At 45.9% G+C, this 22487-nt stretch overlaps 2 protein-coding genes across 4 annotated transcripts; both read right to left on the bottom strand.

The window, feature by feature from the left end:
• Positions 1-929: 929 nt before the first annotated feature.
• Positions 930-15265, bottom strand: TBC1D25 (TBC1 domain family member 25). Of its 2 annotated transcripts, XM_047076181.1 has the most exons (6): positions 15054-15265; positions 13163-13272; positions 12045-12199; positions 3102-3229; positions 2803-2991; positions 930-2527 (listed from the first exon to the last, which is right to left on the bottom strand). In XM_047076181.1, the coding sequence occupies exons 1-6, from the start codon at positions 15171-15173 to the stop codon at positions 1166-1168; spliced, it is 2064 nt and encodes a 687-aa protein (XP_046932137.1). In that variant the 5' UTR covers positions 15174-15265; the 3' UTR covers positions 930-1165. The 2 variants fall into 2 exon arrangements, with proteins under 2 accessions (XP_046932137.1, XP_046932138.1); XM_047076182.1 differs by lacking the exons at positions 12045-12199; positions 13163-13272; positions 15054-15265 and adding an exon at positions 5156-5265.
• Positions 15266-18041: 2776 nt separating this feature from the next.
• On the bottom strand, positions 18042-22325 carry EBP (EBP cholestenol delta-isomerase). 2 transcript variants are annotated; one of them, XM_047076179.1, is made up of 5 exons: positions 22247-22325; positions 21045-21363; positions 19410-19446; positions 19151-19281; positions 18042-18533 (listed from the first exon to the last, which is right to left on the bottom strand). In XM_047076179.1, exons 2-5 carry the CDS (start codon positions 21343-21345, stop codon positions 18310-18312), a joined length of 693 nt encoding a protein of 230 aa, XP_046932135.1. In that variant the 5' UTR covers positions 21346-21363; positions 22247-22325; the 3' UTR covers positions 18042-18309. The 2 variants fall into 2 exon arrangements, with proteins under 2 accessions (XP_046932135.1, XP_046932136.1); XM_047076180.1 differs by lacking the exon at positions 22247-22325 and adding an exon at positions 21948-22005.
• Positions 22326-22487: the final 162 nt, after the last annotated feature.

Here is a 22487-nt window from a genome sequence, read left to right as displayed (position 1 = left end):
ATGGGAACCTTTTAAGGGTGATCTCCAGCTTTATATGGCATTCTTGAGGGAGACAGATGAGAGGATGGCTGCCCCAATGCCTCTCATCTCAGCCTAGTGCAGCAACTTCTGGCCAGGACCTGAAGGAACCCAGTTGCCTAACCCATCATTTGCCATGTCCTTTGGGGAGGACAGCAACTGGCCTACAGAAGAATCCACCTTCTGAGAAAGTAAGTGGGGAAAAGGGCCTTCTTTTGATCATTATCTTCTCAAATAAGTGGGTGACTTCTTTTAGGGCCTGAGTTTTATCAGTGCTTGATTTGTGTGCCAACAGAAGTGGGAGAGAGAAAGCTGAGGAGTGGTTTCTATTGCTAACTTGTTAAGACAGGCCCTCGTGAGCTGGAAACCCAATTTAGGGCTTAGAGCCCGAGGCATGGCAAGGCCACAGTCCCTCAGGCTGGTCCCAAAGCAAGTGACAAGAATAGCCTCAGCCCCCTGCCCAGGACTGCCAGCAGTAAGACTCACAGGGGAGGGTCTGGATCCTAGAGATGGTGACATGTGGAATGGCAGAAGTGGCTGGCCCAACATTTCTAAGTAGCCTATACCGTCCAGTCTGTGTGATGAGTCTTGCCCTTTTGGAGTCAGGAACTAACTCTCTCATCCCTCATTTGGGGCCTGTCCTGAAAACATACATTCACAGCCATAATCCAGTCGCTCCCAGGCAGACAGATGTACCACAAAATAGCCTCAGGCCATCTCCAGGCAGTCCTTGACCTGGGCTCTCCTTTGAGAACCAAGCCTCAGCACCCACTCTCCTGCCACTGGGGGAGCAGGAACCACCCTCCACCAAGTGAAGTTATTTCAGCTCCATCAGGTTAAGAGCCCCTGGGGACTCCATCTATAACAAAAACCAGGGAGAGGGCGGAGAAATACACAAGACCACAGCAACGTTCATGTGTGCAAAGTATAGTTGTTAAAAATGAAACAACATAAACTGAGAAAAGAGGCCGTGGCCTCCACGGGGCAGTGCCAAAGCATAGTCCCATACTCTCAGACCTGGGGAGAGAGGACCCTGCACTCCAACAGGTCAAGGGCTGACAGGCAGGGAGGTGGCGTCTTATGTGTAGGCCCTCATGGCAAAGAACAGAGACCAGGTGGGGCTGATAGTAGGCTGCAAGCAACCTGATCAAGATGGGGCTGTGGCCTCAGCCCCCTCCTCTGAGTCCCACACCTCTGACTGCAGGTAATCAGCGAAGAGAGACTTGGCCCGGCGAAGGACACGCCCCAGGTGGTGTTTTCGCACGAGGCGGTCAAAGTGCATGGCCAGCTCATTGTAATCTAGCCCGTTGCGCATGATGTGGTCGCGGTGCTCCAGCAGGATGGCGAGGCAGAGGAAGAGCATGAATGGGTTCCCCCGACCAAACTCCTGGGGTGGGGGCAGGCCCAGTGGGGGTGGGGGTGGCAGGGACTTCCCAGGTTCTTGTGGGGAGCCCAACTCTGGCATCAAGGGGGATCCTGCAGCCACATCACCAGCAGGAGAGGCCTCTTGGGTGGATGGTGGAGATGAGGAGGATGGGGAATCAGGGTGGGAAGAGGAGGAGAGCAGTGGGTCTGAGGAGTTCAATAAGGGCTCGGAGAGGGACTTAGAGCTGATAAGGGCAGCTGGGTGGGGCAGCTGGACCCGAGGGTCCCTCCTGGAGCCCGTGTTATCCCTGAGTTGCTGAAGGTCATCCAGACTGGCTTGTCTCAGGAGACGCCCCCCGCCACCAGGCCCCTGGCTGGTCGTGACCAAGTGGTCAACAGCATCTTCAAAAGCACTGCTTCCTCCACCAGCAGGCCTCAGCATGTGCCTCTGTCGCATGGGCCTTCCCCTGTGGCCACTGAAGCCAGTGTCTGCCACTTGACTGGGGGGTCCGACGAGCTCTACTTCATGTTCAGGAGGATCGGGTGGCAGCGAACTCCAGGTGACCTCAAGCATGCGGAGGGCATCATCAAAGGCGAACTCACGCTTCAGTTCAAGCAACAACCAGCGGTAACAGAAGAACAGGTCATCAGCACCAGCTTCTTGTAGGTACTGATAAAAGTCAGGGTCAGCGTGTTGCAGCAGCAGCTTAAGGTGGGCGAACTTGGTGGCCATGGCTCGGCCGTCAGGATGGAAGTTCGCGGCCAGGCGCTTCATGATGCCACAAAAGCAGACGAAGGCATGGCCTTCATGGTCCATGACGGCGAGGATGGGCGAGGCAAGGTCGCTCATGCCCTGGCAGTAGGACACCTGTGGGTGGGTAACGGCATAGGTGGTGAGCAAGTCGTGCAGTGCCCGCAGGTGCGGGCCATCCTCAGGCCCCGCATAGTAGGGGTGGGCCCGGTCCGTACGCAGCACATCCTTGAGGACTGTGCTGCGTATGAATTCCAAGTCCTCAGGGCTTGCTCGCTGTGCCCACTCGCTCTTGAGCTGTTCATACTCGCGACTCTTGCGTTTCATGTAGTCCATCCGCTCGCGGCCTGTCAGCCCATCTGGGTACACATTCAACAGGTACCGCCACACCACCTGGCCAGGGACAAAAGGGATAAGGCTGAGGTTCTACAAACGAGCCACCACATCCCAGTGTATATCCGATACCATCCACCCTGTGGCCTTGGGGCCTTTGTCTTCCTTCAGAAAAGTCTGCCTTCCCACCTCTGCCTCTAGCCCTCCTGAAGGAGAGCTTGCTGCTCTGGAACATGTCCATGCCATCCCATGATGGCATGGTCCGCTGCATGTGTCTCATGTGCTGTTCACGACTGCACAAGTGATGGATCTGATGAGTGACCGAGGCGGCTCACCTTTCGCAGGGAGGGTTCAACACCACCGTGATAGATCCGCAGGCGTAACTCCTCGGGGCGGGAGAGCTGGCCCTCGTGGTTCAGGTATGTGTGAAACTCAGCATCGCTCAGGGGTGGCTTGAAGGGCTTGACATCTTCCCCATATGACCAGCTCAGCACCTGTTGGACCTTAGACAAGGTGCGGCCCACCTGTGAAGGAAGGAGGGGGAAAGGCCACCTGTCAGCTGGGCAGGTGCCAAACAGCATGCTCAGAGTCTGGGGCGCCAGCTACAGCTGGCCACAGGGGTCCCTGAAACCACCTGAGAGAGGATAGACTGCGTGAAGGGCAGGGCAGCTGTCGTCAGCGATGACCGTTTCTCAGCCAGCAGCACATCAGAACCAATGACATCTTTGGGGCTGATTATGTCCCAGTCTTCCAGCAGCGGGCCTAGGCACACAGAATGACACAATATGAGAATGGGGGTCAGAGTCCCAGACCGCAGGGCTGGGTTCCTCTCCTACTACAGCCAGGCTACCCACGGGGCAATGAATGACTCCCACCTTCTCTTCCCATGTCATCCAAATCAGGCGAAAATTAAACCATGAATAATTCTTTTGTAACGGTCTCACAAAATGGCTGGGTAGACTCTAAGCAATATTTTAATGTATGAAGTCATAGTTATTGAGCACTTACTGTGTGCCAGGCACTGTGACAAGGGCTTAAGTTTAATAGAAATAATAAGAACACTAGATAACATTACCAGTTCCATGGTGCTAAGTGCCAGGAAGTATTCTGAGCCCTTTGCAAATATTGACTCATTTAACATTCACATCCATAGTCTCTAAGTTAGGCACCATTATTATCATGATTCTTTCTATGAGGGAACAGGCACAATCAATAGAAGATAGTTACCCAAGGCCTCACAGCTAGTGAGTGAACTGAAATTTGAAGCCCAGGCCCAAAGCTCAAGAGCCCAAACTCTTTTTTTTTTTAAATGATTATTTATTTATTTTGAGAGAGAGCACGTGAGCAAGGGGGGGGGGGAGGGAGAGAGAGGGGGAGAGAGAGAGAGAGACAGAGAGACAGAGAATCCCAAGCAGGCTCTGCTCTGCCAGTGCAGAGCCTGTCATGGGGCTCGAACCCACAAACGTGAGATCATGACCTGAGCCAAAATCAAGAGTCAGACCCCTAACTAACTGAGCCACTCAGGTACCCCAAGAGCCCAAACTCTTTTTAAAAAATGTTTAGTTATTTTTGAGAGGGAGAGTGAGTGAGCGAGCATGGGAGGAGGAGAGAGAGAGATAGGAAGACACAGAATCTGAAGCAGGCTCCAGGCTCTGAGCTGTCAGCACAGAGCCGGATGCGGGGCTCAAACTCACAAACTGCAAGATCATGACCTGGGCCCAAGGCGGACGTTTAACCAACTGTGAGCCACCCGGGTGCCCCCAAACTCTTAATCTTCTATTCACAGTAGCCTTCACCCCACAATCGGTAGAGATTACCATGATGATTCTCATTTTGTAGATGGTGACAAAAAAGGTTGGAACAGTAATTGGCCAAGACTTGACAGCCAGGAAACGGTACGGCTGGATCTGAATCTTGTTTACCGGACTCCAGAGCCCAGACAGATTTTAGAGAAAGTATTTGTGTCTTAGAGGAAATAGCGCTATACTGGCTCTCTCCAGTTTTGACCCTTGGAATATCAATAGAAATTTGTCTCTTTCCTCTCTTCTTTACTTCCCCTCACATCCTGTCTTCCTACCACAAATGTGATGTGGTGGCTGAAGTGGCAGTGGCCACATGAAGGGAAGTTTGAGAAACTTAAGAGATGTCAGCCCTGGAACCACAGAGCTGCTAAACTCACAACAGCAATGTCAAACTCTATAAACTCTACAATATGAAATCTTACAATACTTGATACAATATCAAACTCTACAATATGAAGCAAATCAACTTTGGTTTGTTTAAGCCATTGTAATTTGCAGGCAAATGCTGTCCCTAAGCAGCATGTCCATGGAGTCCACTGTGCCTTCTGCCACACAGCTGAGGGAGGAGCAAACTCGAGGCCCTATTTGGATGTCACTGCCTCTCCCTGGATGTCTCATAGAGCACTGAAAACCTAAGGGATCCAAAAAGAGAACCCAAGATCCACTTGCGACACGACCTCCTCCTCTGCTCCTCATGTGAATAGACAGTGTCTCTATCTGTTCATCTGCTTGAGCCAGAAACCTGAGAGACATCCCTGCAGCCTCCCACTCTCAACTCCCAGGGCCAAACTGTCACTAAGTCCTGTGGCTTCTGCCCGCAGAACATACTTAAATTCCACCTCTTCTCTCATCTTGGCTTTGTAGCCTGAACCACCACATCTCTCACCTGAAACTCCCTCTTTGTTCCTCTCCACTCTCTCCCAACAGCTGCCAGAGTGGTCTTTCCAAGGCATGAAAACACTTAACAGGTAAAATGATGAAGGTCAAACCAATGATCTGAAAGACCAAATATTAAAAAAAAAGAAAGAAAAAGAAAAACAAGGGGCACCTGGGTGGCTCAGTCAGTTAAGCATCCAACTCTTGGTTTCAGTTTAGGTCATGATCTCATGGTTCGTGGGTTTGAGCCCCACATCGGGCTATGCGCTGGCAGCACAGAGCCTGCTTGGGATTCTCTCTCTGCCCCCCTCACTACCCCTTCTCTGTTCGTTCACTCTCTCTCTCAAAATAAATAAACATTTTTTTTTAATGTAAGACAAAACAGAAGAACCCCTTCAAGGTGCAGAGCTCGAGCTTGACGATTTGAGTAAAAAAAGTAGAGATACCTGGAGGACTAAGATGCAAATAGTTCTGTTCCTCAACTCTGGAAGCAAGAAGACAGTGGCCTGTAGCACCCAAGGAGCGCTGAGAAGAAACGCTTGAGATGCATGGGCCCCCCACCCAGGCAAGACAGCACATATCAATCAAGGCCAAAGAAAGACATTTTTGGTCAGAGGAGTACATGTAACCTGTGCACCTTATTGGAGAATAAGAAGTTCTCTAAGCAAATGACTACTGAATAACTTCAGGGGATCAAAGTGGGGGAAGGCAAAAGGGAGAGTAAATAGTGACAGGCCACCAGTTTTTAATATGTATAGTGAAACGTGAAATGACAAAGATACCACTGATGAGGGAAACAAAGGCAATAGAAAATGTAGCTTCAATTAAATCTCCTTACAGCTTGCAGCCCACTGATAGATATCTGAAACATGCAGGGTGACCCTGTCCAAGGAACTCATGGATGCCTTACTTCCTTCATGTTTTTGTCTAATTAAAGACTAAAAGTAACCTTATGTTAACAGCAGCTAGCCCCTCAAGGTCCTAAAAGCTTTACTTTCAAATTCCTTAGAGACTTACACTATCCCTAACTCCCATTAACTTAAAAGTGTATAGTCAGTCACTTCTCACAACCCCAGTGCAGCTCTTTTTGCCCATGGGTCCTGTCCCTGTGCTTTAGCAAAATCCCCTTTTTGCACTAAAGACGTTTCACGAATTTTTAGCCGTTCGCTCAAGAACCCCATCGCAATGATTGGGAGTTTGTAATATTAAGTGTTACATTAGGATTCCTGGGACACAAGTGACCTACTATAAAGAAAATATAATGATAGCCTAGAATTTAAAAAGAAATTACTGGGGCGCCTAGGTGGCTCAGTTGGTTGAGCGTCTGACTTCAGCTCAGGTCATGATCTCATTCATGGTTCATGGGTTCGAGTCCGTGTCGGGCTCTGTGCTGACAGCTCAGAGCCTGGAGCCTGCTTCAAATTTTGTCTCCATCTCTCTGCCGCTCCCCTGCTCACACTCTGTCTCTCTCTCAAATATAAAATAAAACATAAAAAAAATTTATAAAAAGAAATTACTAACTAACCGAAACCCAGAGGTTAAAAGTTAGGGAAAAGAGGAAAAATAAGAATTAAAAGTGTCCCAAAGCTTCCATTTCAAGGGCCTGTGAGGGTGGGAGAGACTGGAGGAGAAAAGATTTCACTGTCAATTGTGTAAAAAAAAGCATAAATCCTGCTATGGGGTTTCTATGAGAGACATACCTAAAACTAAATGATAGAGGAAGGCTGAAAATTGAAGAAATCTAAAGGTATATGTGGTAAACACTAACAAACAGAAAGGAAGTGCAGCCATGTGAATGTCAGAAAAAGCACTGTTCAAGACCAAACATATTACAGGAAAAGAGAGAGATATCCTATATTGACCAAAAAAAGAAAGAAAGAACCCATTAATAGAATGAGCAAAGGATTTCTATGAGCACAAACTTATCCCGTGGTAAAGCCTGATCTGAACTGCCATGAGACTATATATAGTCTTTATGTAATCTACTAAGTGGGAATGCGCACACATTTCCCTGAAGAAGCATCCAAGTGTTTCATTATGGGGTGCTGTTCCAGGCTCTGCTTGTGGTATTACATAATATATGGTATGCGTACTACATTTTCTTATAAACTTGTCAAACTTCCCAAACCCTGAATTAATATACAAATTCTGTGCAATGCCAATCAGAAGCCTAACAGGGTTTTTCCTGGAATTGGATACAATTATTTTAAGGATCATATGAAAGAATTCACATTTTTTAAGAATAGTTAAGAAAAAGAAGAGCCAAGAAAAAGCACAGTGGGAGGATGGCAATGCTTGCCTTATCAAAATTAACCACAAAACCAATGTGATAAAAATATGGTGTTAGCACAGCAATATAAAAATGGAGCCAATTAGTAGAATGTGATAGAAAGCCCAGAAATCCAAGTACACATGAGAATTCAGTGTATGATAAAAGTGTCATTTCAAATCAGTGTAAAAAAGGTGTATCTTTAATAAATGATACTGGCATAATTAACTGTTTATCTGGCATTTTTTAAGAGCTAAGTGTACTTACCACAGTGTTCACAGAGTAGAGATTTATATGCAAAAAATGAAAATAATGAGCAGGGGCACCTGGGTGGCTCAGTTGGTTGCATGACTTCAGCTCAGATCATGATCTCACGGTTCATAGGTTCAAGCCCTGCGTTGGGCTCTGTGCTAACAGCTCAGAGCCTAGAGCCTGCTTCAGATTCTGTGTCTCCCTCTCTCTCTGCCCCTCCCCTGCTCGTGCTGTGTCTCTCTCTCTCTCAAAAATGAATAAACATTGAAAAAATTTTTTAAAGAAAATAATAAGCATATAAGAATAAAATGTAGGAGAATATTTGTATAAGCTTGTGGATGGGGAAGATGTTCCAAAGTAAGAGGTGATACTCAGAAATCATACAGGTGTGTGTGTGCATATATATATCTCCACTGTTATTCAACATAGTGTTGGAAATCCTAGCCTCAGCAATAAGAAAACACAAAGAAATAAAAGGCATCCAAATCAGCAGGAGGAAGTCAAACTTTCACTCTTCGCAGTCAACGTGATACTCTATGTGGAAAACCCAAATGACTCCACCAAAAAACTGCTAGAGCTGATTCATGAATTCAGCAAAGTCGCAGGACATAAAATCAATGTACAGAAATTGGTTGCATTTCTATACACCAATAATGAAGCAGCAGAAAGAGAAATCAAGGAATCAATCCCATTTACAACTGCACCAAAAACCATGAAATACCCAAGAAGAAACTTAAACAAAGAGGTGAAAAATCTATACACTGAGAACTATAGAAAGCTTATGAAAGAAATTGAAGAAGACACAAAAAAACAGAAAAACATTCCATGTTCATGGATTGAAAAAACAAATATTGTTAAAATGTCAATACTACTCAAAGCAATATACATACTCAATGCAAACCCTATCAAAATAACACCAGCATTCTTCACAGAGCTAGAATAAACAATCCTAAAATTTCTAAGGAATCAGAAAAGACCCCCAAAAAGCCAAAGCAATCCTGAAAAAGAAAACCAAAGCTGGAGGCATCACAATTCAAGACTCCAAATTATATTACCAAGCTGTAATCATCAAGACAGTATGGTACTGGCACAAAAACAGACACATAGATCACTGGAACCTAGAAATGGACCCACAAACGTATGGCCAACTAATCTTTGATAAAGCAGGAAAGAATATCCAGGAAAAAAGATAGTCTCTTGGGGGCACCTGCTGGCTCAGTTGGTTAAGCATCCCAGTTCGGCTCAGGTCACGATCTCACAGTTGGTGAGTTGGAGCCCCGCATCAGGTTCTGTGCTGACAGCTCAGAGCCTGGAACCTGCTTCGGATTCTGTGTCTCCCTTTCTCTCTGCTCCCTCTCAAAAATAAATAAAACATAAAAAAAAGAAAAGAGAAAAAGACAGTCTCTTCAGCAAATGGTGTTAGGAAAACTGGACAGCAGCAACATGCAGAAGAATGAACCTGGACCACTTTCTTACACCATACACAAAAATAAACTCAAAATGGATGAAAGACCTAACTGTAAGACAGGAAGCCATCAAAATCCTATAGAAAACAGGCAACAGCCCCTTTGACCTTGGCCGCAGCAACTTCTTACTTGACATGTGTCCAGAGTTAAGGGAAACAAAAGCAAAAATGAACTATTGGGATCTCATCAAGATAAAAAGCTTCTGCACAGCAAAGGAAACAGTCAGCAAAACTAAAAGGCAACCGATGGAATGGGAGAAGATATTTGCAAACGACATCAGATAAAGGGTTAGTATCCAAAATCTATAAAGAATTTATCAAACTCAATACCCAAAAAACAAATAATCCAGTGAAGAAATGGGCAAAAGACATGAATAGACACTTTTCCAAAGAAGACATCCAGATGGGGGCGCTTGGGTGGCTCAGCTGGTTAAGCGTCAGACTTTGGCTTAGGTCATGATCTCATGGTTCACGGATTGAAGCCCCTGTCAGGCTCTGTGCTGACAGCTCAGAGCCTGGAGGCTGCTTTGGATTCTGTGTCTCCTTCTCTCTCTGCCCCTCCCCTGCTGGTGCTGTGTCTCTCTCAGTCTCTCAAAGACAAAAAAAACGTTAAAAAAAAAAAAAGGATATCCAGATGGCTAACAGACACATGAAAAGATGCTCAACATCACTCATCATCAGGGAAATACAAATCAAAACCACAACGAGACACCACCTCACACCTGTCAGAATGGCTAATATTAACAACTCAGTCAACAACAGATGTTGGCGAGGATGTGGAGAAAGGCTAACCCTTTTGCACTGATGGTGGGAATGCAAACTGGTGCAATCACTCTGGAAAACAGTATGGAGGTTCCTCAAAAAATTAAAAATAGAACTACCCTATGACCCAGCAATGGCCCTACTAGGTATTTATCCAAAGGATATAGGAGTGCTGATTTGAAGGGGCACATGCACCCCAATGTTTATAGCAGCACTATTGACAAAGCCAAAGTATGGAAAGAGCCCAAATGTCCACTGACTGATAAATGGATAAAGAAGATGTGGTATGTGTGTATATATATGTATATATATACACATGTATATACATATACATACATGTATGTATACACACACATACACACACAACGCACCATAGAATATTACTCAGTGATCAAAACGAATGAAATCTTGCCATTTGCAACAATGTGGATGGAACTAGAGTGTATTATGCTAAGCAAAATCAGTCAGAGAAAGATATCATATGAATTCACTCATATGTGGAATTTAAGAAACAAAACAGATGAACATAAGGGAAGGGAAGCAAAAATAAGATAAAAACAGAGAGGGACACAAACCTTAAGAGACTCTTAAATACAGAGAATAAACTGAGGGTTGCTGGAGGGGAGATGAATGGGGGGATGGACTAAAATGGGTGATGGGTATTCAGGAAGGTGCTTGTTGGGATGGGTACTGGGTGTTATATGTAAGTGATGAATCACCAAATTCTATTCCTGAAATCATTATTACACTATATGTTAACTAACTTGTATTTAAATTAAAAATAAAAATAAATAAAAATAAAAGAAGTTCTTGTCTCTGGCTACCTTTTTCCATTTGTCTCTCTGCCCATCTCTGTCATTATCTTTCTCTCTGACTCTAGTTTTTTTCTCTCTCTGCCTCTCTTCTTTTCAAGGCTGCCAATCTTAACAAGCCCATAATTTCACAGAATCAAATGGTTAAGAACAAGGACTCTGGAGCTAGTTTAGCCACCACTTGGGTTCAAATCCTGCTCCTCCACTTACTGTCTGTGTGACATGTACAAGTCCTATCCCTTCTCTGAGACTCATCTATAACATAGGGATAACCATCATGCCTACCCTGTAGGATTGTTTTGACAATCTAATGAATATTATGGGTGTAGAATGGTTCTAAGTGTTCGACACATGTTAGCTATTTGTGTTAGTATGACGTTAGTAATACCTTGGTCATCCCAAATGGGCATGTGAATTTTCTGAGGCTTCCACTCCACAATTTTTTATTAAAAAAATTTCAATCTACAATAAAGTTAGAAAGATGAATACATTGAACACCTATATGCCCTTCATCTAGCTCCCCTGTTCACATTTTTGCCACATTTGCTTCATCTCGCTCTCTCCGTATAGATACCTGTTTTTTTTTTTTTTTTTTGCTGAATTATTGACAGACATCATGACACTTTATCTCTTAATAGTTAACGGTGTTTTTACCAAGGACATTTTCCTTTGGCAGCCACGATACCATTACCATACCCAGGACATTTAATATTGATACAATATTAGCATCCAATATATGGTTTGTAATTAAGTTTTTGGGTCCCTGTCTTAATTTATCTGTGTGCTCCCAGGAACCAACACAGGCAAGAGTCAGGGAACAAATATAAGAAGAGATGAAGTGGCTGAGAGATCAAGGCAATGACGAATGAGTGAGCAAGTGTGCAAACAAATGAGTATGAGTCAGGATGAATGAATAAATACAACCATCATTATTATAATCAGTATTGTTATATTTATGTGTTATTATAACGGAAACATACAATACTACACCTCTATTGTTATACTGCATTATATAATTATAACCTATATCACTAGGTTATATGTTATAACAGTAAATATAATATAATTATGGTTGTTAGAGGTAATATTTTTTGAGCTTTCACTATGCAACCATGCAGTGTTCCATGATTTTCCCTGTTTAATCCTCACGATGGCCCTAAGATACCATTTTTTCTACTTTACAGATAAAGAAATTGAGGCCTAGTGGCCAAATCAGCATTTGGACCTAATATACCTTGTTTCCAAGCCCACTGTGAGGGACTGTACTGTAAGGGGTGGAGTCATCCTTTAGGGAAAGGGTGGGTCCCAGAGCAGTGCCCCCAGGGTGCCAGATACTCACTGTCCTCAGTGGGCCGAATGTCTACACGCAGCTGCAGGTAAGGTTTGGAGGCTGTGGCGAAGGCTGTGCTGAGGTCCCAGTCAGACAGGAGTGAGAGGTAAGTTTCCTGCCCGAGCCGATCCCGGCCTAGGTAGCTGATGCCAAAGTTCTTCTTCCTGGATAGAGGAAGTATGGCAGCTCTCAAGTGCCCCAGTGCCCCAGAGGCCTCAGGGACAGTTTCCACAAGATGCCAGGGAAGACCGAGACAATGCTGAACAACTATCAAGTGTTGGGTACTGTGCCAAAGACTGTGGGCAGCTTGAGATCAGATTGATTATCTCTACTTTGTTACACAAACCCAGAAGCAGATACACACCTGCTTGAATCTAGAGGGCACACTGAAAAAGAATATTGGTCCCCTCTAGGGAGGGTAACAGGGTAGTTCAGGGAAAGAGGTGGGAAGAAAGCAGCCTTTCTACTGCATAAAAAATAAAGCAATCTGTATGTTTATTTTTCACAACAAAAAATGTTTATGCAAAAAAGTCAAACAACAACTAAGAATTTGTTCTTCACTTACACTTGTGCAACCATGCAATGAAGTATGTTGTGTGATAACTAAGGTAACCATGGACACAGCCTAAGTATTCAACACTTTTGTTCTCTTTGAATTTGCTACCATGTGCACGTATTCCTCCAAAATAACAACCACAACAAAATAACCATCACATTACACCTGTCCCCAAGAGACACCACTTTTCATGTATCAGGTTGGCAAATTTTCCAATGTTTTCTAGTAACCAATGTTTTTGAGGAAAACAGGCATTTTATATGCTGCTGGTGAGATTGTAAATCAGTAAAAAAAAAAAAAACAAACCTGTCTGGAGAGCATTTTGGAAACATCCATTGAATTTTTAAAAAGCATACACCCTTTAACCCAGAAATACTACTGCTAGGAATTTATCCTGAGTACATTTCCCCAAATATTCCCAGATAGGCAAAAGTGGCAGTTCACTGGGGGAGTGTTTGTAATAATAAAAAAAAAACAAACAAAATCCCTACCAAACAACAACTTAAAAGCCAAACAACCACTGTTGAGGTGGGTGGCCTAATGGTTGGTCCCCCAGCATCCCATAACTCACCCGTTTAAGTCAAAGGCTCGGATGAGGATGTGCTGTAATACATCGAGCGAGGTGATCTGGGGGTCGACAGCGAAAGAGCGGAACTCGGGTGGCAAGAAGTTCTCACACTTCTGGGGAGAGAAGACACAGGGTAGGCCACCAGGGTCTACATCACCACGATGAAGTGGAGTGAGGGATAGGAGGCAAGGTCATACAAGTTGGGGGAGGGGCAGATGGAGGCAGATGTTCTGGGCCATGGTGAGGGCTTTGGTTTTTGACTTGGAGGGTCCTGTGCAGAGGAAGGATGTGATCTGACTTAGGATTTAACAGGATCCTCTGGATGCTCTTGGAGGAACAGACTGTTGGAGGCAAGGGAGAAAGCGGCAGTCTAGTGAGGACGAGGCTACTGCAATAGTCCAGACACCCAATCCTTCTTTTTTAAAAAATGTTTATTTATTTTTGAGAGAGAGGGGTGGGCAGAAAGAGATGGGTACAGAGGATCCGAAGCGGGCTCTGTGCTGACGGCAGACAGCCCAATGAGGGGCTCGAACTCACGAACCACGAGATCATGACCTGAGCCGAAGTTGGATGCTTAACCAACTGAGCCACCCAGGCGCCCCCACCCAATCCTTCTTCTGTGTCCCCCCAATGGTTGTCAGGATCACCATGTCCAGTCTGGCCTCCATTAAATCAATACTCCATGCTGCACCAATTTGGCACATCTATCGACAATACTCCCCTGCTTAAATCTCTTCAAAGGCAATCTGAGGGTCCCCAGAAGGCGGGTCTATAGGACCCTAGCCAGCCTCTCTTCAGTCAGCTTTTTTGAACTTTACACTCTGGTACTACCAAATGGCTGGAAGTTACTTTGAATACATCCTGGCTCCAGGACTTTGCTTGTGCTGATTCCCCTATCTGGAAAGTCCTTCCTGCTTTCTTCAACTGGCTCACTCACAGCTCAGGTATCAACTCTTCTGAATTCCCAAACCTCTACCTTAGAGCTTCCTGTATTACCCTGAGGTGATCTGTTTACTTCTTTCCAGAATCTACCTTCTTCTCATCAACACCAATGCCACCACCCTAGTCCCAGCCACTATCACCACTTGCTGGAACTATCGCAACAGCTTTCTTAGAATACATGCCAGAGGCCCTTCACAATCTGCCCCTCTTTTAATTCTTTGCTTTACCCCCCTACCCACTCTTGACCTTGCCCTCTCGCTCCAGAAATATGGGAACCTAAGGGAACATACCAAGCTCATCCCCACCTCCCAGCCTTTGCCCTTGCTGTTCTCTCTGCTTCCATTCTTCCTCCGGTATGCACATAGCTGATTCCTTTTTTATTTGGGTCTCTGCTTCTTCAATATCTCTGTAGGGACTTCCCGGTACAACCTTGGCTAAAGTAACTCCCTAGTTCAGAGGCTTTTTCGTTATTTCCTCATGGCGTTCACCAGTGTCCAAAGCATCTCATTTATTTAGCTGTTTGTCTTACCGACAAGCGTGTCAGCTCATCCAGGGTGGGGACACGCAAGAAAAGTGTAGTCTTAACACATATGTTAACTGACTTCAGCACCTCCTTTTCAGACACCAGCAGCTCCCCCTCATTCCTCAGGGCCTCACTTCTTAACTATTAGGGCCCCTCCCCCAGCCCTAGAGCCCCTCCCCTCTACCCATAATCTCCACCCATCCATTTCTGAGGCCCCTACCCCTCCATTTTCTCAGGCCCTGCCCAGCACTCCCAGGTCCTGCCTCCCCCCCGCCCCACCCCCGTCCCTACCACTGTCATTCCGCCCTCAAGCCTCGCCCCTCAGGTAACACCCCAGATCTCGGGTCCCGCCCTCCAACCTAGGGCAGTCACCGCCTTCCCCTCCTGTGGACACCCCAGTCGGGCTGGCCGACCAGCTGTCAGCCTCACCTTGACTCGGACCCGTACCACCTCTCGCTCCTCCTCCTCAGCCGCCGCCGCCTGGGCTCCCCCACCAGGTGGGGGCGCTCCAGAGCCGACCAAGTCCGAGGATCCTGAGGCCGACGCCATCCCGCCGCCACCCGTCTCAGGGCGACGGTTGACCGTTGCCCCCTACTCTCGTGAACACTCTAGAGTGCAGGCGCCCGCGGCCCCACCTTGCGCCTGAGCGCAGGCGCAGAGGGCGCCGTGCGACCCTGCCCCCCCCACTGCCCCTCCCACCTGGCACAGGGTGGAGACGGCCTCTACGCATGCGCATAGGATGCCGTTGCCAGGTATCCCGCCCCCAAAGCCGAGTGTATTGCCTCACTTCAGCCAGTGCGCAGGCGCTTACTGAGGTCCCACCTCCCCTCGTCTGCGGTTTGGTTGTTTGGGCACTTTACTTCCGGATTCAACTACTTGTGTTACAGTAACCACCCATTCAGGCGAGAGGCATGGGCGGGGAAAGGAAGCTGCTGCGCTTGGCGTCAAGACCCCCGCGTCCCGCCCCTAGTCGCCTCCCTCTTCTGCATAGCAGATGATGTCATCTATTTCAAATGCCTGTGGCCCTCGCTTCAAAAGAGTCTGCTGAACGGAAAAACAATCCTCTTTCCAGAATCTTTTAAGAATAGTTTACTTTGTGAAAATTCGTGGAGCGTGACTTTTACAGTTTCTGCCTGCATAATGTATTTCAATAAATAACTTACCAAAAAAAAGCGATTTTTATGCTCTCTGGAGGTCCTGGTTTTTTGTTTGCCTTCGTTTTACTTAATCCTCACAACACGTTGAGGTCAGTCCTGTTATTAAATAACATTGTATGTCCACTAAATATCAGCTGAATGATTGAACATATTTTAGATCCTTCGAATCACAATATGCATGAAGGCATGCTTCTCACTTCATTGCACATCCATATGGTTTGACAAAATACAGACAAAATACATTTACGAATGTAATTTCTAACAAAGGAGTCCTGCAAGATGCCTGGACCTCAGTTATGGTTGCAGTGTTATATGAATGCTACTCTTTAACATTAATTTTTTAGGGAAGTCTGCAATTTTATTTTGGTATCTTTTTGTTTCCTTGGTATTAATATTAGATAATCAATTTTCTAGAAGGTATAAAATAATGGGGAATTTTTGAGAGCCAGCTCAGAGCCTGGAGCCTGCTTCAGATTCTGTCTCCCTCTCTCTGCCCCTCCCCTGCTCGTTCTCTTTCTCTCTCAAAAATAAAAAAAAAATTAAAAAACTTTCAGTATGCTTCTCATTAAAATTATCATAGGGTGGGATGAACAAAATATTAGCCTGGATTTTGGAGTTTAATCCTGAGGGCACTGATGCACAGGTTTTAAATGGGGTATAATGTGGTCAGATGTCTGTCTTGGTTGTGGAGGGGGCCTTGGATGGAAAGATACTGCTGGAAACAAGGAGATAAAAAAATTCCTTGTCAGGGGCGCCTGGGTGGCTCAGTCGGTTAAGTGGCCAACTTCAGCTCAGGTCATGATCTCGCGGTCCGTGAGTTCGAGCCCCGCATCAGGCTCTGTGCTGACAGCTCAGAGCCTGGAGCCTGTTTCAGATTCTGTGTCTCCCTCTCTCTGACCCTCCCCTGTTCACGCTCTGTCTCTGTCTCAAAAATAAATAAACGTTAAAAAAATAAAAAAAAAATTCCTTGTCATAGTCCTGGGGAGAACTTTCTGTTTCATCTGTTTATTTATCCTTCCATTCAACAAATACAAAGTGTATTCCAGATAGTCTACATGTAGTAATTGATTTAATCTGCATAAAAACCTTATTAGGGAGGTACTATTATTAGAATTTTACAGATGAAGAGCACTGAAGGTCAGGGAGAATCATGCTCAAGGTCAACGGGATAGTAAGTGGCACAGAGGGTAAGTGCAATGGACAAAAGGTGGGTTGTGTCTGGCTTTAGCGTTGAGGCATTTGTCAAAAGCTACACTGTAGGCTTGAGTAGAACCAGGAATTGATCTGAAGTCCTGCTCTGCACAGGTCACCAGGAGCCAGTCTACGGATATCTGTAGTTTTTTCATCCTTTGTCATCTCCCCCAAATCCCTCAAGTACCTGTTTGTTTTATGACTCAAGGTCTATGAGGTTAATGAGAGAAATTGTGGGAGAAGTGACGGGGGCAGGTCTGTAGGGAGAGGGGTATCTGTGGGTACGTCATAGGTGGTTTGTAGGATGACAGGATGTGGGGTGAGTGATGGAAGATCTGTGGGGTAATTGGGGATCTGTGGGGTATGAGGTGATAAATTCTGCAAGGTGAGTTACGGGGCTTTGTAGGGTAAGTAATGACACCCTATAGGGTAAATGATAGGGAATTTGTGGGAAGAGTGAGAGGGTCTGTGGAGTCAGTCATGGGGTTGTAGGGTACATGACTGGAGGTCTGTTGGGGTAAGTTATGTGAAGTGAGTGATGGGTCTTGTGTGAGTTTTGTGGGGTCTCTGGGGTGAGTGATGGAGATCTTTAGGGTAGAAATAGGTGAGTCTGTGGGGTGAATGATGGTGGGGTCTTTGGAGTGAGTAATGGGGATTGTTTGAGGTGAGTGAGGAAAGATCTGTGGAGTTATTGATGGGGTGTCTGTAGGGTACCTGATCAGGAGACAAGAGGTTGAATAAATTGAAGAACTTAGAGATTTGGAAAGTTCTCAGCCTGTCCATATTGCAAAGGATGAGAAAGTGTGTTCTGGAGAGAATACCAAGGGTGTGAGTGGACGATTACTTCTTCAAAGAGATAATGGGTGTCTCGTGGATCTAATTAGCCATCAAGGGATGCTGTGGGGTCAGTGATAGGGGGTTTGTGAGGTTATAAATTAGAGGTCTCTGTGATGATGATGGGGGTCTATGGCTGAGAGAACGGTTATCTGTGAAATGAATGAGTGATGGAAGGGTTTGTGGGGTCAGTCACAGGGCATCTCTGGGGTTAATAATTAAAGATCTCTCAGTGTTAGGGTCCATATCTTTTATTTCCTGATTCTAAAAACTGCCATCATCATGGACTGCCTAGGTTCCTCTGTACCTTTGTCCGAGTGCTTCCTGGCAGTAGCTCCACACACCTCCTTTCTTGCCTCTGCCTCTGGCCCTTCTGGTGCTTACCCATCAGCAGGCATTTGCCAGATCAATTCATTTTGTGCCTCCAACCTGTGGGAGTAAGGACTGGACTCTTCTGACTGGTGGAGGGTTCCTCATCAGCCAGTGTTTGAGCTTGGCTTATATTAGTTCTGCTTGCTCTTGCCTTTTGTGGCTTTGGCATCCAGCATGCTCTGGGCATGAGCGAGCTGCTTTACAGAATCAAGCACGAGGATTCCAGGTAGCACCAGCCACAGAGCATTCATGAAGACAAAGTAAAACCAGAAGTAGAGTGGATGGCCCAGCTCCCCATGCTGGAATCCGTCCCGGTGCTCTGTCAGGAAATAGAGCACATCCCCGTAGATCTGACCTGTGGGGGGCAGAAGAGGAAAGGGAAACCAAAGTGAAGAGGAAAAGCTATTCTGAGGCATTTTATAAGTCATCATTCAAGGTCTCAGAGCTCAGGATTCCCAAATCTAGAGAGCTAAGAATTCTGAAATCATATGGCTGAAAAATTTGAGGAATTACAAAAGTGAGAATTCTAGAAATCAGAAGCTGAGCATTTCTGAACTCAGGAGAGTACATTATCACCAGAATTTAAGGAAGCTCAAAGTGCTTTCATTCAAGACAGATCAGGATTCCAGAACTAAAGAAATCTAGCCATGTAAGAACCCAAGAGGACTGAATGTCAGATGAAGGGAGCTCAGAATCCTGATCCTGGAGGATCCAGGGGCTTCCCACCATGGTGGGCCACCTCATGTATCCTTCACAAGAGACTTTTTGATGAAGGAGGAGGAGAAATGAACCCTCCCTACTTGAGAATACAGACTGAGGGCGTCATGGCTGTTCGAGAACCTCAGGAATATGTCAGTCAGTCTGACTCAGCCCTAGATGGGCACGGTTGAGAGACCCTCTCTGCAGGAATGCCTCTGTGTCTGGAGATCCCCCATCAACCCCTCCAGCACTCAGTGTGGGCCCTCTCCTCACCTACAGAGACCACAAGCTGTAAGACAAAGCGGAGGGGCTGCTGGCGGAGAAAGGCGATCACAACCCATAGGCTGAGTGGTCCCCATAGGCAAGCTGTGATGGTTTCCATGCATATCGTGAAGTTGTCACTCCTGTGGGAGAAAGGATTGGAGAACGCTGGCATCCCTGTGCTCTACCCACAGGGCACCCCATTAGTGCTCCTTGACTCATCACCACCCCAAACCAATGCAGGTTTCCCTTGATGGAGGCAAACACTTACAGGATATATCGGCTGTCTCCCTTGGCATACTCTTTCCCTGAAGAAAATAAGAGGCATACATGAAGAATAAAGGCAAGAAAGGGAACTCAGACTTGTGAGAGATGAGGGCCCATGTAAGCTGGGCTTTATAACCTCTCTATGCCTCAGTTTCCTCATTTGTGAAATGGGGTAGCTGTCTGGATTCTAGAGTTAACATATATATAATGATAATTTATGCACACCTGACATAGAACAGTAAGTAATGCTGTGATTGTCTAGTATTCAATAAATGTGGAATGAAAGGAGTTAAGTGTAGGTGATGGAGTGAGTAAAGTAGCCAATGAGTGAGTAAGAGTGAGTGAGTGAGTGAGTGAGAGAGAGAGAGAGCACACAAGCAAGCGAGCATGCAAGCATAGAGGTGAACAGATTAGTGAATAAAAGAGTGGGAGGAGAATTAGTAAGAAAAAGACAGACCACCCAGTATAAAAATAGGCAAGAGACAATAATAGTTTCTTCACAAAAGCGGATCCCCAAATGGTCAATAAATATATGAAAGGTGCCCAAACTTTCATTAGTCATTAAGGAAAAGTAATGAGATACCACTCGCATCCACTAGGACTAAAATTGAAGAAACGCCTGACCATACCAAGTGTTGGTGAGGATGTGGAGGAACTAGAACTCCCATATACTGCTGGTGGGAAAATAAAATGGTGCAGCCATTTTTAAAAACAGTTTGGCAGTTTTTCATAAAGTTAAACACACATCTACCATTCTTCTCCGCCGTATTTACAAGAGAAATGAAAACAGATCTCCACACAATCTTGTGTATGCTAGATCAAAGTGTTATGGAAGAATAGTAGTTTTATTCATGAGGCTAAAAAGGAGTATTATCTATAACAGCAAAAGACTTGGACAAGTCAAATAATTCTGTAACATCTATGCTTTGAAAGTTCTTCATGAACCAATGAGGAGTAACCCCATTAAAAAAAAGCAAAGTTCAGGGGCGCCTGAGTGGCTCAGTCGGGTAAGCATCTAACTTTGGCTCAGGTCATGATCTCATGGTCTGTGAGTTCAAGCCCTGTTTTGGGCTCTGTGCTGACAGCTCAGAGCCTGGAGCCTGCTTTGGTTTCTGTGTCTCCCTCTCTCTCTGCACCTCCCCCTTCTCTCTCTCTCTCTCTCTCAAAAATAAATATTTTTAAAAATGTTAAAAAAGGCAAAGGTCAGAGGTGTCTATAGTATATTACCATTTGTTTACACAAAAGGAAAAAAACGATGATGATGATGATAGTTATGGCATCTACTGTCTGCCAACACTGTTCTAAGCAACTTACATATATTTGGATATTACTGTTATCCCTCTTTTGCAAATGGTAAACTGAGAATTATGTGTGTAATTTTTGTGTAAATAAACCCTGGAAAAAACATATTCAATTATAAATATTAGTTAATAATTGGGGACACTTGGTGGACAGAAGGTAGATTTTCATTGCATACCTCTTTAAATGTTTTTTTTTTTGACCCATATGAGTATATCCCCAACAAAAAAGGTAAACAAATTGTTAAAATAATGTTAGACTTGGTGGTTGGATAAATATCTAAGCCAATCCCTGCCCAGAAAATTCCCTCCCACAGCACATCAAAGAACTCAGGACTCACAGAGTTGGGACAAGAAAGCTTGGTCTTCAAGAAGATCTTCGTGGTAGAGGCTGAACCAGCCCTCAATCACCAGGTGAATGAACCCACAGACTGCAAACCAGCACAGGGACAGTCGCCGCCAAGTCCCCAGGGGGACAACTGCAGCACGACCTGACAACAGCCACGTGGTCACAACCAAGACTCCAGAGACAGAGAAGAGGCCAGCCAGGAGATGCCAAGTGGGGCAGTCATTGGGCACAAAGTTGTCCAGCCTCAGGTGCCGAGGCCAGTATGGGTGCAAAGGGCTGGCATTGGTGGTCATGTCTTTGTAGGTTGATGTCTGTAAGCATAAAGGAGAAAAAAGGACAAAAACTTGAATAGAAAGCACAGCATGAGACCATAAAATCAAATTCAAATATTTATTATCACCAGAAATGTAAATGGATTAAAATTATCAGTTAATATACTGTAAGACTGGATTAAAAATAATCTACATGCCCTCCTGGAGCCATAAGATGTGGGAGGTACAGTAACCAGGTCAGATCCTGGACCTCGGGGGCCACAGTCAGCTAGAGAAGATATAGAAACCAGGCCTAGCCCCTGCCCTCATTGGTCACAGCCTGGTGGGCAGACACAAGAACCAGATTAGGTCCCAGCTCTCATTGGTCTTGCTCTGATAAGGGAGATACAGGGGCCAGGCGTGGTCCTCGCCCTCAGGAGTCACAGTCGGCTGGGGAGACCCAGCGATCAGGTTGAGTCCCATTGCAGGGGTCAGGGTCTAGCATCGTTCAACAGAAAACTATTCCCTCCCCGTAGTCCTGGAAACTGCAGGACAGAAGAGAGAAAACTAATCAGCACTACAATCCTCAGGTTCAGTGTATGGAAAGGCAGACTCTTCCTGAAATCGCGCATAAGGGTACCAACCTGCAAGAAAGAGGAAAGCGGAAGGCGGGGGTCTTGGGCGCGGTGCTAAACATCAAAAAAAGGATCAAATACAGAGACCACCAATTAGAACTTGAAGCCTGTAGGCCAGCTGCCCAATGAGAAAGCAGTTCTTCTGTTGTCCCAACAACCGCGCTGTAGCAGAGGGTCGCGCGCAGGCGCGTTTGGTGGGCGGTGGGAGTGTGTGTAAAGGGGAGGGTCTCTCGCAGGCGCTGAGGGCCAGCGGTTTAGCAGTTGGGAGCTAGGGGATGGAGTGGCCGACTGGGGGGGAGGACACTCACCCAGCGGCGCGGTCGCAGTCGCAGCGGTCTCCCTCAGGCTCCAGGCTAGCTCGCTGGCGGAGTAAAGTCCCTGGTTCAGACTCATCCTCTCACAGGTCCTCGCCTTACGGAGCTAACCAATGGAGGGGCTGGGAAGGCGACCAGTGCCGCTCCTAACCAATAGGAGCTCTCTGTGTGCCGCCGGCCCTGCCCCCATGCGTGGTGCCATTTTCGCTGTTGGTTGAGACCGAGTCAGGAGTTG

This window comes from Lynx rufus, unplaced genomic scaffold (assembly GCF_022079265.1).
Source record: "Lynx rufus isolate CCGP_SWC_20201006 ecotype Redwood Valley unplaced genomic scaffold, mLynRuf1.p SCAF_14, whole genome shotgun sequence".
Taxonomy (NCBI): domain Eukaryota; kingdom Metazoa; phylum Chordata; class Mammalia; order Carnivora; family Felidae; genus Lynx; species Lynx rufus.
The sequence above is the reverse complement of the archived record's forward strand: the minus strand, read 5'-3'. Positions and strand labels throughout refer to the sequence as shown.

What these genes read in the sequence shown, in the direction of transcription:
- EBP (XM_047076179.1), bottom strand. Translation starts at nt 21,345, where the DNA reads ATGACCACCAATGCCAGCCCTTTGCACCCATACTGGCCTCGGCACCTG. An exon ending in AGCTTTCTTGTCCCAACTCT is followed by an intron (nt 19,447 to 21,044) that starts GTGAGTCCTGAG and finishes TATTTTCTTCAG; the next exon opens with GGAAAGAGTATGCCAAGGGA. An exon ending in ACAGCTTGTGGTCTCTGTAG is followed by an intron (nt 18,534 to 19,150) that starts GTGAGGAGAGGG and finishes TGCCCCCCACAG; the next exon opens with GTCAGATCTACGGGGATGTG.
- TBC1D25 (XM_047076181.1), bottom strand. Translation starts at nt 15,173, where the DNA reads ATGGCGTCGGCCTCAGGATCCTCGGACTTGGTCGGCTCTGGAGCGCCC. An exon ending in CATTCGGCCCACTGAGGACA is followed by an intron (nt 3,230 to 12,044) that starts GTGAGTATCTGG and finishes CTGTGTGCCTAG; the next exon opens with GCCCGCTGCTGGAAGACTGG. An exon ending in TTGAACCCTCCCTGCGAAAG is followed by an intron (nt 2,528 to 2,802) that starts GTGAGCCGCCTC and finishes GTCCCTGGCCAG; the next exon opens with GTGGTGTGGCGGTACCTGTT.